The sequence below is a fragment of the Rhyacophila brunnea genome, unplaced genomic scaffold (assembly GCF_057557595.1).
Source record: "Rhyacophila brunnea isolate RB1 unplaced genomic scaffold, BYU_Rbru_1.0 scaffold_16, whole genome shotgun sequence".
Lineage (NCBI taxonomy): Eukaryota > Metazoa > Arthropoda > Insecta > Trichoptera > Rhyacophilidae > Rhyacophila > Rhyacophila brunnea.
In genome coordinates this window covers 27356171-27375881 of record NW_028232816.1, presented here as the reverse complement: position 1 = coordinate 27375881, position 19711 = coordinate 27356171, and the positions used below count along the sequence as shown (strand labels likewise).

At 35.8% G+C, this 19711-nt stretch overlaps 1 protein-coding gene across 1 annotated transcript in view; it reads right to left on the bottom strand.

Annotated features, from left to right (window-relative positions):
- Positions 1–19711, bottom strand: part of Sema1a (semaphorin 1a) — a 156038-nt gene that overhangs the window by 11155 nt on the left and 125172 nt on the right. Inside the window, exons 6-11 of the mRNA XM_085943447.1 lie at positions 7640–7781; positions 5753–5955; positions 5471–5616; positions 4406–4488; positions 2510–2741; positions 744–889 (exon numbers count right to left, since the gene is read on the bottom strand). Of these exons, the coding sequence (XP_085799573.1) occupies positions 744–889; positions 2510–2741; positions 4406–4488; positions 5471–5616; positions 5753–5955; positions 7640–7781 (952 nt within the window). The remainder of the gene's footprint in view (positions 1–743; positions 890–2509; positions 2742–4405; positions 4489–5470; positions 5617–5752; positions 5956–7639; positions 7782–19711) is intronic.

Here is a 19711-nt window from a genome sequence, read left to right as displayed (position 1 = left end):
TCAACAAAAAAATATATTATTATCTGCCAGGTTCAATTAACACTAGTCTATTCATAAATGAGACCCAAAATTCTTAAAATACTGCCATAATTACATTCACATTAAAAGTGTGGCAACAAAGTTGGCAACACCGGCGACAGGTGGAAAATAGGAAAGCAGGAAACCATAGCAACCAAAAACAATAGAATATAACACAATGGAAAAACACTGGAATTGTTAGCCAGATACTTTATCCATTATTACGGTTATTACGTATATATAATATTAATCGATAAATAAAACATTAAACTATTATCTGGCTCTATTGTAGGCAAGTACGGTGGTGATTTTTTTGCTATAAATATCTAACTAAATGAATAAAACTCAACAAGCCTTATCTTGGTGTAAAATATGTTGAATTATTTTGAAATTGGTACACATAAGTTTGTGTTTCTATGTTATTAACATTACATCCGCTGACATAGGTATTTTTAAGATTAATAGAATAAACATTTTAAAGTAATTTTTGGTACCTTAAGGCCAAAATCTGAAAAAGGCACTTAAAGCATTAGGCCAGATATATTTAGTGATCTCGAGACAAAAAAGCATTTCGGTAAAATGTATCCTTGATAGACAATAATTTATGTCACTGAATAATTGATTGGTTACAAAATTAATAATACTTAATTTGTAGTTTTAGCGATATCATAAATCTTATCCATAGTTATATGAAAACTAATTAGTAGATTGTGAATGGTACTTACTCTGGGGGCAGGCAGCATGGTGTCCTGTCAAGACGCTTTGATAGAAGTAGACTTCATCCAACCAGTGGGGGGCTGTAGACGTGTGGTCGCACTTCTTGTTTAGCTTATCCCATGCACAATAAGGATCCTGAAGTGCCACGCAGTCTCTGCACAAAAAATACAAAGCATTATAATATTAACAATAACAACAATGGTCTCAGACAAGGAGATGTGCTTACATGTCTATTATTTAATGTAATAAAACATGGAGAGTAAAAAAAAATCATTTCTATTACATGTGAGGCATCTAATTCCAAAAAGCGATAAGTCCACATTTGGTCAAAATCAAGAAAAAAATATGCACATATTCTTTGTATAATTTTACACAATATGTATTTATCTATAAATTCCAAAACGCGACATAACCCTACGAAAAAAAATATTTTAAGTCTCGATTTATTACAAAAAGCGCTAAATCCGTGTTTCATATTATTTAAAGCTTGGTTGATTTCGCGCGTGTTTAAGTCAACCAATAAGGGAACGTTCAATATTAAAAAGGGTGTCTCCCATGCTGTAGCATCTGGTAAACTCATGACAGTGTCACGGACATATTATGTGCCTTATGCGGAGTAAATTAAAAAGTGAGGTACAAATAGCGCTACGTCCAATTTTATTTTGCCTATATTTATTACACTTAAGAGTTTATCGTCTGAAACAAATTGGCATTTGGTTCTAATTTCGACATAGAATACAACGGAAAAAATAATCTTACGTTAAAACAAATAATTGAAGCTTGAAACATAAAAAAATTGTTTCCCCAAAATATTGAATTGTGGAATTAGACGCTTCATGTGCTCGCTACACACTACCTATTAGTATTACAACATTTCATACGATTAGAAGAACTTTAATGATATATTGGTAACTATAGTACTGGTATAACAATGGTTGGTAACAGTGGCCTGTTTGACATTTTGTTTTGGTCACTTGCTTGAGTAGGTGACAGTCTTAATAACCTCATGATAATTATGTCATAACCTAGAGAGGCCAACAGTTGACAACTCCGACAGTCTACAAGATACACTCGATACGTAGCAGTCGAGATGATCGGCATCCACCAAAGGGCGATAAATGTATCTGTTTTTTTCCAGATGTGTCCTGCAGGCTTCAGATGAGACGATTAAGACCAACACACTGTGTAAGCCACTTTCTGAGAGGCCATGGTGACTTCGCAGTCAAGCTACACGGTTTTCGTTTGATAGAATGTGGGCCGGAATGCGCATCCGGGCACGACCATCAAGACGCTGAACATGTCCTCTGAGACTGCTCACTAATGGAATACGACCGAGTGGAGCTGTTCGCCAGGATCCTTCCACATACGAGCCCAATTGGCCACACTGACTTTGAGGCATCTGAAAAGTTTGCTGCGGACGGAATAATTCCGATCCCTCCTTAGATTCATCACTGTTGACCCCTCTGTTTCGGTAGAGTTTCAGTACACATGTACAGGGGACACTTCATGTTACCAAAGGTAAATGACGGCAGAGAAAACCAAGTTTTCTTTCTTTAAGCACCTAGGTACATGGTTGCTACATCGGTCCCGTGCAGCTTTGTTTTGGGGCAAGGAAGTGTGATATTAAAATTTTTTCATTCTGACACATTTATAGTGTCATGAAAACCGGCCGTGGACAAATCGCGGCTCCATATACGTGACGGGCGGAGATGAAGTAACTCCAATCTTTGCTGAAATATTCACACGATATAAAAAAAAACAAATGAATACTCACATGCATGAAGTGATTTTTTTGTTGTTGCATCTATGCAGCATGAGGGAGTGCACTTGCGAGTCGGAGACCACGATGAGGGAGGAGAGGCCGGTGGCAGGGTCACGGACCACTTTCAGAGACCTCACGGGCTCATGCTGCTTGAAGACTATCAGCTCTTCTATCACTACCGGTTTGACGTCATGAACCGAGTCGGCGGAATTAGCATTGATTGCTTTGATCACTTTGCCATTATCTGAAAGAGATTGACAACATTGAATATTTGAATAGGTAGACAGCGAAATGGACATATTATTTTTATGTAGGGAGACAATATTATCTTCTTAAATACTCTATTTGGTCAAGTTTGGTAAACTGAGGAAGTAATATTGGTGCACCTATCGATATAACCTACCACTGGCAAAAGGTGGCAATAGGCTATTAAGATCCGACATAAATAGGGCACACTAAACTTTGTCATACTTAATTGTTATCATTACACTAAGAATACAAGTTGCAGATGGTGCTGGTTAGTTTTTAGAATTCAATTAAGCCCTGCCATCATAGTAGAGGTAAATTGTGGAGATCTGACAAAAATAGTGCCCATTTTGTCAGTCATACTAAAATTGTTTTCATTGAATTAAGGGTACAAATTGCAGTGGTTAGTTTTTTAAAATTCATGTTAGCCTAACCAAACCATATTAATATATAAAAAATATTCTTCTATCTATAAAATTTATATCTAAAATGATGTATATTATGTAATGGAATAATTTCAGATATTTTATAGATAGATAAATAATTTTTGGCTATTATCTATTATAGCTTGGTTTACGGAGGGTTTATTTGAATTTTAAAAACTAACCAACACTGTCTGCAATTTGTAGTTTTAGTTCGATGAAAATAAAAATGTTTGACTGGCAAAATTTTGTGTGCGCTATTTATGTCGGATATTAACAGCCAACCTCCACCCTTCGCCACCGTAGCCTACATTCCGACCAAGTCCGATCCTAATAGGATCATATGGGCCTCCGCAGAGTAGATGTTTGTATTAACAGATTTTGTTTTTTTACGAGAAATGGATGTCAGCCACTTGCTCAACCTATTAGGTCCATACCCTGACTAACACACAAATTGAAAAACAATGTGTACTTGCCAAACCCTATACTTACCAGCCTATATATATGTATAAAATAAACTGATACTGAGGGGTGAAGAACGTTAGGGGTTTGTTTTTACTTTATATTTAAATTATATTTTTCTTTTCACATAACAGGAGACATTCGTGGAGACAATAACAACAAAGGTGAAAGTTTATTCAACAATCATCATTAGGGTCAAGGGCACTTTTTGAGTTATATGGTGATGGAACTGTTACATTCACCATTTTTATAATACAGTATCGACATGTTTAACACGTTATTTATTTTCAAATTTTGCACATTTGATTGTTTTTCTGTCTTCACGCATTATGCCCAACATACATACTCTCCACGCTACATTATAATTTAAAATTTTGTCAGTTATGATGCATACATGAGAACTGGAAATACACTGATTAAGCAACACACGTTTAAGGAATGATGGAAGGTCGCTATTGAAAATCACCTTCAGACGTCTGAATGTACTCCATGTTTACTTTGTTTGGCGGAGAATTTTAACATGTATACCACCATCTATTGACACTTTTCTAAGAAGCAGTTTCAATCCTGCTTGAGCTAGACACCATTGATTATCTACAAATTATCTTTGGGTAAACCATGACTTTTGTCTGTGATATAACTTGTTCTGATTACTATTTTCTGATATTAAGACCAAAATAAAAATTGAATTAAAAATATACTTGTAGAAGTTTAGAGTAACATTATTAAAATATTGGCATGAAACAGTTTTTATTAATAAGTTTGAAATGATACATACCTGTGCCAATGAATAGTACATCGTAAGTCTTTCCACCTGGGGTTTTAACCTGAGGGTCCACGGCGATTTGAGTGAAGCGATATCTGTTGACAAAAAACAACAACATGTAAGTAGATTATAATATTAAAAGTGACATTTTTTGTCACGGATATTCCATTTTTAAAATACAGTTCTACTGAATACTCAATGACAGGTTTCAAAATAAATGAGTGTAGTGTTGCCGTTATTGACAAATTACCCAATTTGTTTTTCACGAGGTATCAAATAGCAAGCTTCACATCACACCACATATTTTGTTCTCATAGTACAATAATATACGGAGAAGCTAGTACATAGTTTATAAACATTTAAAACTAAATAAAATAAAGTAAATAATGTATATCTGTTGATATTAAGGTGATCCATCACTGAAACGGCAAATAATATTCAACCATAGGCGCGACGAAATTTTGCACTCGCTCCCATTCGGAGAGAGAATGTAAAGCTGGAAACAGGTAATTTTGCTTCGTGATGGCGACGGCCGTAATAATTCTTAAATCGTGTAAAGATTACTTAAAACGTTACCCATTTACTTTAAAAAGAAAACATGTCAATGAATATATTATTATTGTTACTGATAAAACAATAAACAGAACATTAAATGGACACATGTTGGATTTATAAGACAAATTATATTTGGTTTGACATGCCTTATTTGCACCCGCGACCCGCAATCCGCGCATCGCCTAGCGACGATCTTTTTAGACCGTGTCTCAACTGAGGTATGGCCTTAAGCAAAGTTTTATGGTCAAAAACGTGTATTTTTGGCCGCCATCTTGGTATTTCACAGGGTTTCAATAGAAAATGTCAAGTTAAATTTTGAATTAGTATTCAGTAGGTAGGTACTATAAAAATAAAAAAACATGTCTACAGTGAAAATAAGTCAAATCATATGGAAATTATGCATGATTGAATTTTGGCCCCCATCTTGGTATTTTATAGGCTTCTGAAAATCAATTAAATCAGACTGTAATATTATAGGCAGGTACTCGTTTAATCCTCAGCACAGTTTGGTGCTGTACTTACTCGAAACTTGTGCGAATAACAATCGGTTCTCCGAAGAATGCTGGAACCGTCTCATCCATTAACGAATGTGTTTTTATGAAGTTGAGGGTCTGATCTGGCAGCAAGAACGTGTCGTTGTAACATGCACCAGGCCGTAAATCAGGAATCTGGAAATACAAAAAGAAAACATCACTAAAATTTTACATTTATTCTATATTTTATATTCATTATGTATCCATATAAAAACAACTATGTACAAGATCTACAAAGCATTGATTCAATTGAGGTAATATTGTTTGTTACCTTGGCGGTACTGATGGGCAGCCAGTTGGAGTTGAGGTTATTCTGCTCCTTGAAGTTGCCTTCGAAAGTGTCAGCAATGGCCTGCAGATCGAAGGCGCACACGGCACTTCCAGATATGCTGTTGGGTGGAGTCGTGAAGGTCCCGTAGATAAGATGCCTTGCGACTCCTCCGTAGTTTCCTTCGATCAAGTCGGTCACGGATTCTGCAAAAGATGGTTCGCATTCAATTTTAATTTCGCAATGAATGAGATCTTTTACAATCAGGGACTATATTAAATGACATCGAAAAAAACACTTATTTATACAGTCGACAAAATATATTATTATGAAAGATTCGCTATCATCATACTGTTTTCGCTTTGAATCTAAACCATTTAAAAAAAAAACCAAAACGTGGATGTACATTTTCTTTTGACCATTTCCGATCATAATAATACGGGCTTCCACGGAATAGAGGTTTTTATTAACAGATATTTTTAATGAGAAATGGATGTTAGCCACCTGCTCAACCTATTAGGTTCATACTCCGACTCCAAACACAAATTGAAAATCAATATGTGTATTTGCCAGACCCAGGATTTGAACCTGGGACGCACAACATTATAAGCCAACGCGTAGAACGCTCGGCCGTTGTGGGCTTAGAAAGACAACAATGCATTTTTATTAAAACATGACGTATTATGGTTTCATATGGTAGGTAAGGTTTCAGAATGAGATGAAAATAACTATCTATCTGGTCCCAACGGTTTTTTAAACAGTGGGGTAATATAATTTTTTTTCTATACAATTAATAATATATGTACTTGGCTTAACAATCCTTGAGACTGATGCGAACTAGCACAATTTTTAACTTTTACGTTTTTCGAAGTATTGTGAATCTCTAAGAAAACGTGGTATTATTTTATTACCGCGTTTATATTAGCTCGTATTCTTGTTTGTCCGGTACAAATTTTTTCTTGTTTGTCCAGTACACTGTTATTGGTTGCTAAGGGGGTCCTATACGTGCCTTACTATGGAAATCAATATGAAATGTCAAAATGACATTTCAGTATTCTATATTAATTATTCAGTATATTATCTATCAAGTACAAAAAAAAGTATTTATTAATACATAGAATTGTCAAGTTTATATGATTCAACAGAAAATTTAAAAACCCGGTATATAAAAAGTTCTTTTTATCTTGTAATTATTTTTGCAATGAGTCCGCCTGTTAGAAAACGGGAGCTCTATGAAATCTTAAAAAAACCACTTGGTGAAGGGTTACAAATACAATAAATACTTACTGTACATAATACCAAAATATAAAATGGCGAATCTGTAGCTACAGAATTTATGCCAAAGTAATTTATCAACATTGACACAAAACATGTTGATGCACGTGAGAACAAATTTTTTGATAATACGCATCCCTTCTCCGGAGATTGACCACTTTTATGAGGTGTTTTACATGACTTGTTTTATTTTTTATCCATGTCGCCCACAGAACAGATAATAAATAGAATACCGATAGGCCATATTCAATACGCCGCATGGTGAAGCAGGAATTTGAATGTGTGAGTGTCCTACGAAAATGAAGCACGCATTATGCACGTGCAATGGTGTGTGTAATACACCAACATTAAATGAGCGTACATGCATAAACCGAGAGCAGTTTTCAGTATTCGACGTAAAACGTATTATTAACACGTGTGTAAGTTTAACCCGGATCCTTCCTTACTCGAGTCGGTTACTCGGCCTTACCCGTTATGTATTTCAGTTCCCATTATTTCTGAGTTCCGTGATGTCGCCTTATTTGTGGTTCATTCTTGCGACATGTCCCGCTAATCGTTTACCACGTTTAATGAACATTTTGTCTAAATTGGTTGGTAACCATGCTACAAACTTACGTATTTCATTGAAGTAGAAAGGAAAGTCGCCATTTATTGAGCAGTTGAGCCTGGACTTCACGAAGGATGTCCACCGGTTCCTGAAGCGATGAGGGCCTCCCCTGTCATGCTTGCATACTCGCGCTACGCGGGAAAACACAGCCTGGAACATACAAACAAAAAACATAAATTTAATAATTTGTTTACCGTATTTTCTTCGATCATAACATGAGACTTTTTTACCAATTTATTTTGTGACTATTACACCACCTTCCGTGACCCACGCATACGGTGATCGTAAAATAAAAGACACAATTTGCAAGAGAGGAGAGGGCAAAATTTTCCGGAAAGTGCAAATCGAGCGAATAGTAAAGGATATCATTTATTATTTAAGTAAATCGGACATGCGTGCTTAAAAAAGGAAAAAGGTCGGAACCGTAACATCGCCATTTTTGTGTTTTAATGTATATAAAGTAAATGTATTTTAATTTCTCACGTCATTAATGAAAGGACATTCGTTCTAAAAGTCCGTATTTATAATAGATTTTCTTTTCGTGACCGTGGGTTAAAAATTAAGGCATTGAGGACCTACACATAATTTGGAAACACCGTAGAAACAAGGATTTTTAAACATATCATTAGAAAGAATGTGACCCAAAACCGGACACGATCCTTTATCTACCGGATTTCAACATATGTGCTTTACCAACTTATCCACCTGTGTCCTACCCAATTACGAAGAAATTAACTAATATCATGATGTAACTGAAGCTCTTTACAAAATTCGCTAATATTGGCAACTGGCATTTGTTTTTTAATCAAGGTACCGGGTGCCCTATGTTATAACTTGTGACATGAAGTCACCCGACGACATGACGTAATTGTGACGTAAGCTCAATACACGCATCGAGGCGAGCCGTCCAATGCACACGGCTCACCTTAGATATTATTATGCTGAAACACCTATTTGTGTATGGGGACAATGAATAACGCCAGTATTAGAGTAGCGTTAATTTCTCGAATGCTATTGACTCACTCCGGTAGTACGTCACAATGATTTCATATGACGTCATGTCGCCGGGTGACTTCAACTCGCAAGTTACAACATAAGGCCCCGGTAATCATCTTGATTACTAGCCAGCATTAGGATCTCTCCAAATTTTAGTCTTAACGTACATGCACTTGCTTATAATTTAATAAACTATTTGCTATAAAAATAATTCGGCGTCTTTGTTTTGGTGTTTCTGAGGTGTTTCCAAATTTGAAAGAATGTTACATTCTTAAATCTCGTGTTATTATTCGTTGAATAATAAATAGATTCTGACGCTGGTCAGTAATCAGGGAAAGTACTTATTATTGGTACCTTGATACAAAGCGCAAAAGCCACTATTATTAAAGAAATCTATACAGTGCATGCCTTCTAATTAATTTCGCCGTAATTAGTAATTCACATAGTACCTAAGTTATAATCTACACACTTTTCAACATTATTCCAAAAGATGTCACTGTGTGTTCAATATTTTAAACCATCTAAAACACTTAACCTTGGCTAGTAAACGGAATTTAAAAACGAGCGCGAAAATGTACAATATATTTGTATTAGCGGCCTGCGTGCTAACCATAGACATTTATTTATAGAGTGCTTCAGACTTTATACCATAGAAATGGTTAAGAGCGTACTTCTGTGAAACGGCAAATAATTTTCAACAGTAGGTGCGACGAAATTTAGCACTCGTCGCCAATCGGAGACCGACAGCCGAGGTGTGCGCACGTATATTTGTTTTGTCATGGCGTCGGATGAATATATTCTTAAATCGAGTAAAGATGACTAAAAAACTTTACGTATGTACTTGAAAAAGAAAATGAATATACTATTATTATTAAAAAATAACATTAAATGGACGCATGTTGAATTTTTATGACAAATTATATTTCGTTCGGCACGCGTCATTTGCACAATCCGCGCATCGCCTAGCCACGATCTTTTTTTTAGACCATGCCTCAACTGAAGTATAGCCTTAATAATTCAACACTGTCTGATAATTTGGCTTGGAGATATTGTTAGTAGTTGACGAAATAATAAGTAATGTTCGATGCATCATCTATAGTCAACTCTGTGGTATTTTTACCTGCCAATTACCAGACCATTATCGCATAAATTGTTTAAATCAGCCCATCCCCAGCGAAACAAAAATATATTGAAACTATATTACAAACATTAAGGGAGTGTGCACACGAAGAAATCAAAGCCTTACCTATTCTCCTCAATAATTCAATGCTTTACTTTGTTTATTTGACGTCTGGAGTTTATGATATTGACGTACATACATATCCGCTACGATACGTATTCCCTTAACAGGAGAAACTGGTAAGCAGTGACTATCAACATGTACGCAAAGTATTGTAGAATAGGAAAATGATATAAAGGAAATTGTTATGTTAGGTTAAGTTTGTTGTGAAGATACCTCAGTTGAGGCACGGTCTAAAAAGGTCGTGGCTAGGCGATGCGCGGATTGCGGGTAGCGGGTGCAAATGACGCATGCTGACCGAAATATAATTTGTCATATAAATCCAACATGCGTCCATTTAATGTTCAGTCTATTGTTCTATTAGTAACAATAATAATATATTCATTGACATGTTTTCTTTTTCAAGTAAATGGGTAACGTTTTTAGTCATATTTACACGATTTAAGAAGTAATACCCCCGTCGCCACCACGAAACAAATTGACGTGTTTCCAGCTCAACGTTCTCTCTCCGAATCCCAGCGAGTCCAAAATTTCGTCGCGCAAATAGTTGAAAATTATTTGCCGTTTCACTGATGTATCGTCTTAATGACTGAGGTGCAGGCCAGTCCAAAGGCTAAGCTGCCCATCTATCTTTTTTATTTGCAGGTTTTTTTGCATTTCCCAGGTAGATTCTTTATACCCAAACACACTACACTTTGAGTCTAGCAATAAACATTTAACCTGCAGGTATAACTACTAATGGTATCACGGGTCTTAAAATAAGTGGCTACCTAATGCGCATGTCTTAGCAGTCATAATTATTATGATCGTTAGCGTCCATTTGTATCATCCGTGCTGTTTTCTCTTTTAGACATGTCGCATCAGAATATTTACTCAAACATTGGATGCCCCAAATATTTGCACGAATTTATGAGTGCCACGGGTCTTCATGTGGCTACAGCCATTGCGTGCCGTAGAATGGCGGGAGGAATGGGGCCAACCCGTTGAGAAGACTGTTTCGTCTCTGTTCTGGCAGAACACACCAACTGGAGAATACTAGTTTTGAGTAATTTGACTTTGAAGTTGTTAAAATGTTTGAAATAATGGAATAAATGTGAGTTTGTTAAGTGATTGTAAAAAGGATTTTAAAATAAAGACTGTTTATTTATTAAGAAGGTTTCCAGACGGTAGAGTTTGAAATAAGGAACATTTTAGTATAACTAACTCAATATGTCATTTTTTCGAATTAGTGTCTTCTGCCAGAACAGTGACGGTTTGACAGTCAAATCATCCGGGTCAAGATTCTCAGGTCATTCCCATGAGGTCTTGACGAAGAAGAAGAACAACTAATATGCCATTTACCTAAACAATTTGTATTTTTTTTTGTTTCTGGGGGGAGGGGGGGGGGTCTGGATCCGTGTATGCGCGCCTGGGTTGGTGCAATCTATTATTTTTATTGTGTTAACTGTCAATTCATGGTGGAACTGCATTGTATTATTAATTAATTTAATAAAACGCAACATTTTTAATACTTATTCTACTTTTATTGTTTAATAAATTTGGACCGGTTTCGTCCGACATTTCAAATGAGGCGGACGAAACCGGTCCAAATGTATTAAATAATAAAACTGGAATAAGTACGAAAAATTTTGCGTTTTAATAAATTAATCTATAATGCAATCAACTATTTTGAAATTTTATGTGTTCAGTCGGTAGGATATCTTTATGAAAGGTGGCGACACATTATCTCCTGAGAATGGCCTCTGCAACGAGCTTGAAATGTCGAGGAAGAACACGCGGTGAAAATCCAAAAATCTATTACCTACGACTACTTTAGTAATTTTAAGTCAACCCAAATCTCTAGTCGGTGAACCGATATCCCTCGAGTCTCAATCAATTAATGCGATCAGCGGAGTTGCTATTGAAAATCAGCATCAGTATACAAAGTTTGAGAACTTCCCCGCGTTAAATAACGTTCTCCCGGGCTCACCCGTGTGCCGTGTATCTCGGTTCTAAGTGAGAGAGACTTAACGTTGATTGATTTCGGTAATTACGGAAGGCTAGACACGGCCCCTCTGACGGTTTTTGGGCCCCAACATATATCTTCGACATGTGCGATAATGACGGTATCACGGAAGAGCGTCTTCTCGATGCAATTGACATATCCAAACTTGGACCATATTACACAATTACTAAATATAGATCATGTGACGTTGGCTCTCTTAAATTACTGTAAAGTATTATATCTTTTAATAATATGGATGAAATCATTAATAAAAATTCTCAAGGAAATGTGTAGGTATTGCTTTGTTAATCAGTCAACTTTCATAATGTTTTAAAAACATTGGCTAAAACTGTTAAAAAAGTTTACTTACTAACTATATAATTATATGCTAAATATTATCTTACGCCTACGATAGCCGAGTGGCTTATAATGTTGTGGGTCCCATGTTTCAATCCCGGGACTGGAAAATCAGATATTGTTTTTTCAATTTTATTTTTGTTTGGAGTACATATTGACTTAGTAGGTTGAACAAGTTGCTAATATCCATCATCCAACAAAAATCTGTTGATAAAAATCTCCTCTCTGTGGATGTCCATATGATCTTATTAGGATCGGACATGGTCTAATGAGAATTAATGAAATATTATCTGTTTACAATTTTGTAACATAGTCTTGGGAGGCTGGGGATGTGCTTATCTTAATGGAATAGCAAAGATTATAATACTTCATTACTACTTATCAATATGTATTGTGGAGTAGCATATCTGCGATATTATTACAATATTGACGTTCTAATATTATTATAGAACCATTTAAGGGAGTTAAAGTATTACAATACAATTGCACAAAACATATATAATATTTATTACACAGAAGTTTATCGAATATTTCTGGGGATGCTCTGCATCCACAGCATATATGTACCGCACGCCACTGGTTTCAATTACGTTATTATTTTATTATAATTAGCAATTAACAAAAAGTAAGAATGTTGTTATTGGAGTAGTTGCTGAATATTTTACTATTTTTATGAAAAAAATAAGCGGTTTCAAAAAACGCTAGATTTAGCGCAATATGTCGGATATGTTATTTGCAATTCGGAAATGATAAACTTGCCAAAAAAACGCAAAGTTGGCAACGTTAAATTCAGCAAGCTAGAGGAAAACAGTCCAACTGATCTGTAGCGCTATTGAAGAAAAAAAATGACGTAATTGAATGCCCATAAAACAAAAGTCATAAATAAAAAATGGCCTACTTTTTACGTATTTGTTATCAGAAAAGTCATTTTAAAAGTCTTCAATTTCGATATTTTGGGCGTAATAAAAGTATACGAGTATTAGAGTACTTAAAATGCTCTATCGCATAACAGTAAAAAAATACGTGTCGTCGGGAAATGGCGGCAAGTCGCGGATCAGCCATTTTGTCGCGTCATTACGGGGAACTGTAATGCCGACCGTATCGACGATAATGGCGCCGATTCCAATTCAAATAAAATCGAACGCTCGAAATTTTCTTTTTAAAAGCCTTTTAGAGAAATACGTGGCTAATATTCTTGATGGAAAATGAGCGAAAAAAAAACAAATTGCAAAAATGCTTTTGTAAGATTAAGCCAACGTAAAAATTTGCTTACACTAACGACAGAAGATAATTTGCTAACGAAATGGGAAGCGTGGTATTTTATTCAGAATATAACGTCACTATATAACTATATAACGTATAGTTTTTATATCATATTCCTGTTAGTGAAAAATATGATTGGTAATTATTTGTTGATCACTGGTTTTGAAGGGCTATATGTAGAAGGAAATATATATTTATCATTTTTATTATACCTATGATCAACCAGTATAAGTTGTCCGCTGAGTGGGGGCGCCTCATGCTCTCATTTGACATATACTTAAATACTTCTTTAAACTGTGATGAGCCTAGTTCTAAATTCGAACACCTGATGATTTATGATGGTAGGTATATCGGTGCGCTTTTTTGTGTGACTTTCACAATTTCATTTTGTTTTTCTGTTCCTGTGATATTGTAGTAAGTATTTATCACAGTTTTAATTTACCCTCTACGTGTCCCTATTTCCCAAGGGTAATTTTAACTTAAAGTCATGAAATTTCAGTCAAAGCAAACTTGAGTACGTGGAGACATAAGTCTTGGGTAACTGCTACTGAGACGTTCCCAGTCATAAAATATACTGATGCTTTATGCGCCTTGATACGCCCGGTTCATACCGGGTGCGGTGCAGAGCGGCTGTGGTTTGGTGGGGATAACTTCAATTTTTCTGTGATATTGTCAAACATGTGATTTAAGGCCTATTTACTTGCTATAAAACGTTCTATGCGACTAATAAATATACACGCGCTTTTTTGGCGTGAGAATTTTCCGCGTGAAACGATTTTCCGTTCTCAGCTGATAAAGTTGTATCCTTCGCTTTTCCCGGGGCACTTTTCGCGATTTTTCCACCCTTCGCCAGAGCCTGCTAGCCTTCCCCCGCGTTGTCGAAATCTTGCAGAACCCGAGCGGATGTCTTCAGGGAGATATTTATCTGCGTTTGGATCTCGGGTTTCATTCGTGCAGACCAGTGTTCAACAATCTTTTTTCCGCTAGGCTCTAGCTAGCGCTCTCTTAGGGTATGTACACACACTGTCGCAAGGGTGGAACATTGAACTAGTAAAAAGGGTTTGTATAATTTACATTACGAGTTGACTTGCTTGTTAGGAAGATACACGAGTGAAAAACAAAAAAAAAATCGTCATGTTCCGAGACACTAATAAACAGCTTATAAATTAAACAAAATAAATGATTCGTTTGAATGATAGATTTGTTTATGAGTTAATGTGAATATTAAATAAACATTAGCTTGTTTATAAAAGGTTCAGAGGTTATTTTATAAACCATTGAAAATAAAGCGCAAAAAGTTCTATCACATAAATATAAACAATAATCGTTTAATGTATTTAACTTTTCATATACTTAGCAATTTTATTTTTAATTCACATTTAAATTGGATCGATAATACACGAATTATTGCGATCTTCTGGGACTATATTAAATTGTGTATAGAATAATGCAATCCTTTCCCATTTTTAGTCTTGACTGTGATCATGGCCACAACATTCTGAAGCGGCCCCCCATGCCTTGATTTTTGGCGGGACCCTCCACCTATCGCTAGATTAAAAGCAGTGAGATGCTTAACAGTAAAGTTTTCCAAATTCTACACGTGAATTATCGTTAGTGTCCATTTGTGTCGTCGTCTCAGTTTTGTCTTTTACACGTGCCACATCAGAATATTAAAGCAAACGTTGGATGCCCCGAATGATGACACCAATTTTTAAGACTATCACGGATCTTCCAGTGGCCACAAGTCTAACGTGTCGTAGAACGCCGAAATAAGTGAGGCCAGCTCGTTGAGAAGGCGGTTAGAGACTCGAATCATCCGGCCCAAGATCCTCAGTCATGGGGAGAGTGCTGTTCGGGGCCGAAACCCCTCACCCTTCTAAGTCCTAAGTGTTATCTCGAATTCTGTTAATATTCTGCGACCACCTTTTTGTGATTTCGAATAGAATCGATGAAGGTTTTGTATATATAATATTTTGTGTTAGAAGATAATAAAACATTAGAAACCCAGGGAACTCAGAAATAATGGACACGGATGGGTGTGAAGAAACAGGCAACCTATCTCAAGTGCGGTAGAATATGTGATAAACTTAAGCACGTGTAAAGAATACGTTTGTGTTTCGTTCTGACAACTGCTCTCGTTTTATGTCTCACTCAATATTGGTGTCTTTGAAGGTTAAAACACACACTATTGTTATTGTACGTCTATAATGTGTACATTCACACATTCGAAAATCCTGCGTCAAAATGTAGTGTATTGTGATAGAGCCTATCGGAGTTCTATTTATTAATCTGTTCTGTGTAGAAACCCAACTGCCATTTTATGTACGTATACTTCAGACACAGTTAAGTTCATAGTATGTGGTAATTCAAGCATCACATACAAAAGTATTGTAAAGAGTATAACTTTTCCAGTGCAGTAGTTGGAGCGCCCCTACCCCGCAAAAGCAGTGACGTAGAAAAATGAAGTTTGATAAAAATGTCAAGTCTCGCAGCCGAGATAAGTGAATAGTTTGTTTGCCGCCCGTCACACCCTGCATCCTGAGGCGCGGGAAATACGGGAAACGGTGCCCTTCTCTCACGCAGGGCCAAACCAGTACCAAAAATCACATAGGTACGTGAAATGCATGACAATTAATAGCTTCAATGAGCTTTGATTTAGATTTGAAGGTTAACTTTTATTCACTCGAATGGTTAAATATACTAAAGAAAAAGGGTTTTGTCCGGCTATATGAAGCCGTTTCCTTTGCGTATGGCGCACAGGATATCTTCGATTTTATTATTATTAACCTACATAATTATTATGAAACGTTGTATGGCTGTACCATTATCTTATTTCTCAATCCGGTTACGACATTTAAACACAATAAAGTTAACCCAGTGACCTCCCAAGATAAAATGCCGCCCCTAGGCAGCGCCAACATGCCGCCTCATTTTTTTTTATACATTATTTTTATCATCCTTTCAGTCCAATATCTAAGAAATATGTTATACGGATACATTACCAACAAAATATTAAACTTATTATTCGCAAATGCGCACGTGTCGTTTCTGGTTACCAAGGACGTCGAAAGGCAACGGAAGTGAACTAGATATCGCAGTGAGCTGATTTTTTTAATGTAAATATATTTTCGTTATTACTAAGTTTAAGTAGCTATTTCTATATATTCCAAATGATTTTCTTAGATTTACCGCCCTTCAAATAACTGCCGCCTCCAAGCGACGCTCAATCTGCCTACCCCTATGGGACGTCACTGAGTTAACCACCTTTCCTACTAAATTAACTAAAAATATTGACCACTAACTTTATATTTCGCACAAAAAAACTATATATTTCACTACTCCTGGTTTCGCCCTAAGCACATCAGTCAAAATTAATATTTACCGACTTCACGACTAGCTTCACTAATTCGTTTATTCATATATCTTCTATCTTACTTTAACGTATATCGCGGAGATTATACGCGTACCGAATGCTTTCTCACTCGCACCTATGGTTTTTTTAGGCCTTGATACTACACGCGTGTCGTTTACAATTTTATTAAAAACACAACATTTTATTTTTTACGTTTGTCAAGTGTTGACATAAAACAAGACATAAACGGAGCGCCTCGGAACGAGAGAAAGCTTTGCAATATGTTTGATGTAAATGAAGTTCAAAATAGTAGCCGTAAAAATAATCACATTCGTAATTACTGCGTACTAGAAGAAATTGCATTTGCGCATATTCAAGGTTAAACGGTTACAGTCGTGTAGTAATTAAAAAGAAAAATATATCTATTCATAATGATTCCAAGTTTAAGGTCTTATCTAAGCAATGTATGTACAGAACTACAAACTTATTTAAATAATGAATGGGCGAGCCACTGTCGAAAACTACCAATACCAAATCAAGACTCGCAACTGTACAGAATCTGACATTTTCAAAATGGCGTATATGTGGTAGTTCGTAGTTCCATTTTTGACCGTTCTTTAGATAAGTTTGTAGGACTGTACAATAAGCTGTATGTAAAAGGCAGAATACAACACAAACACGAACCCCTCCAAACCAACCGCCCCGCACCACACTTGGTCTTAAACAAGCGTATCACGAGGTCCTACGTTTGATGTGAAGCATCAGCAGTTGTTTTCGCCTGGGAATGTTTCAGGCTTTCTAGTGAGCTTTGACTGAGTTTACTGAAAGAGGTAATTTAATAAAAAAGTGCCATTGGAGAGGAAGGCAAGGAGATAATAGAAATAAATGAATTTAATGATATTAAATATACAAAAACCAAAGCTAAAACAATACGGAAAAGCAAAATTATGCGAAGAGATTTTCACGTCCGCAATAAGACGCCGCATTTTTCAAAATGGAATATAATCGGCTTTTGTGGCGATCAGGTCGGTTGGCCCGATGGGCTCAACAGCTAGCTTAGCATCTCTTCCCTCTCGGAGTACATTCTCTGACATTCTCAGAGGATGTGGTTGGCATCCTGTAGCTCTCCGTAACATGGATAAATGGAATAAAAATAGATTAAATACAAAAATAATCAACGTCGTATATATAATAACATATTATATATATATAATATATAGATAGTATATAATATATCGTCGGTATTTTGTAAAAATGGCGAATTAACCAAAATGCTATTTTACGGGAGGAGGATTTTTAACTTTTGACATTTATTTGTTTATGACCTGTGGATGATTATAAATATCTAACAAGTTTATAATAAAGCGTAGAAAGAATACTGTCATCATAATAGGCATTATTATATAATATTTTAAAAGGCCTAATATGTCACATTCGCTTTTTATTCGTAATTTTAATTAATTTAATTTAAGTCGATTATCGTTTTTAAGTACTTTCCTGTGGAGATACAAACAAAGCTAGTGTGGGGTACACATTGTATTTTCATTACAATCTCGATTTTGCCAAAATGGTCGATTCGCCCTTTTTACAAAACAACGACGATATATATGAGTCGCTTAGAATCATAACTCACATATTTCAAAAATCAAGTTTTGAGATAATCGCTAAAAACCAACAGAGCACTATTTTTTGTAATTAGAAGAACAGTATTGAACTCCCTAGAATATTAATGAGTGAGAGAGTCGAATAACTTTTTTTTTAAAATATATATATACCTAATACTCCTAACGTTGCAGACATACAGCATACTATGAGAAATAGAGCTCCCCGATTGGTTAGGAAGGCGTTGGTGACAAAACTCTATTCTTTGAAATATATGACGTATTATACCAACAATGAACTTTGTCAACGATTTTCACATGGTTTAAATTGACTTTTAATACTCAACTATTTTTCGGTATATAGATTAATTCATTTAGAATCACTTGGCATATTTAACTAAAAAACGACAAAATTGCAATATGTGAGTTATGATTCTAAGCGACTCATATATACTTAGATAAAACTGTTTATAAAAATTCCCAATCCGCTTCCGTTGTACCTACAAGTAGGTAAGACGAATGTGTATACGTGTTTACATACACGCGAATGTGTTTGTATTTATCGCAAGCTTTCGCTAGTAACGCTTTATGAGGTGTCAACGCTTTCCTTTCATATTATTATTTTATATCTCAGTGAGAATATAAAAAAAAACGAATGTGGATGCAAAAAGTTCACAAAGCGATATACACGGTTATGAAATATGTGCGAAGATAGTATGAACTACCTGTATGCAAAAAGAAATGGAGAGGGGGTGCTATTTTATGGGATTGACCTAAATACTGAACTATGAATAGCATCTAATCTTGTATCGATCTTAGGGTGAAGACCAGTGACGTTTCGTGTAGGTAGGCAGGTTACGAGTTGCATATGGGCGGCCTCAAATTATACGAAAATGAGTTAATGATTGGATCTCGTTTTAAAGACGACAGAGCCAATGACATTATTAATGGACGACGCACTCAATACAGCAGCTAGCAAGTAAATTCGCGCATTCGCATGTATAGGTAGACGTCACGCAATTTCCATTATGCGATATCACGCATCAGGAATTTATAGCAATATCACCTTTATTGTAATGGCGTTAAAACAGATTATTCCATTCGGCAGACCCGACAATAAAGTGAGTGTCATTTTCTTTTCCAGACGATTCGTCCATATTGATGTCATTGTACAGAGCAGGTCCCGAACAAATGTTGTAAATTAAAAAAAAAATACCACTTTTTGGAAGAGAAACATCATTTTATATTGGTTTTAGGTATAACAATTATGACCCGGCCACTTGATGT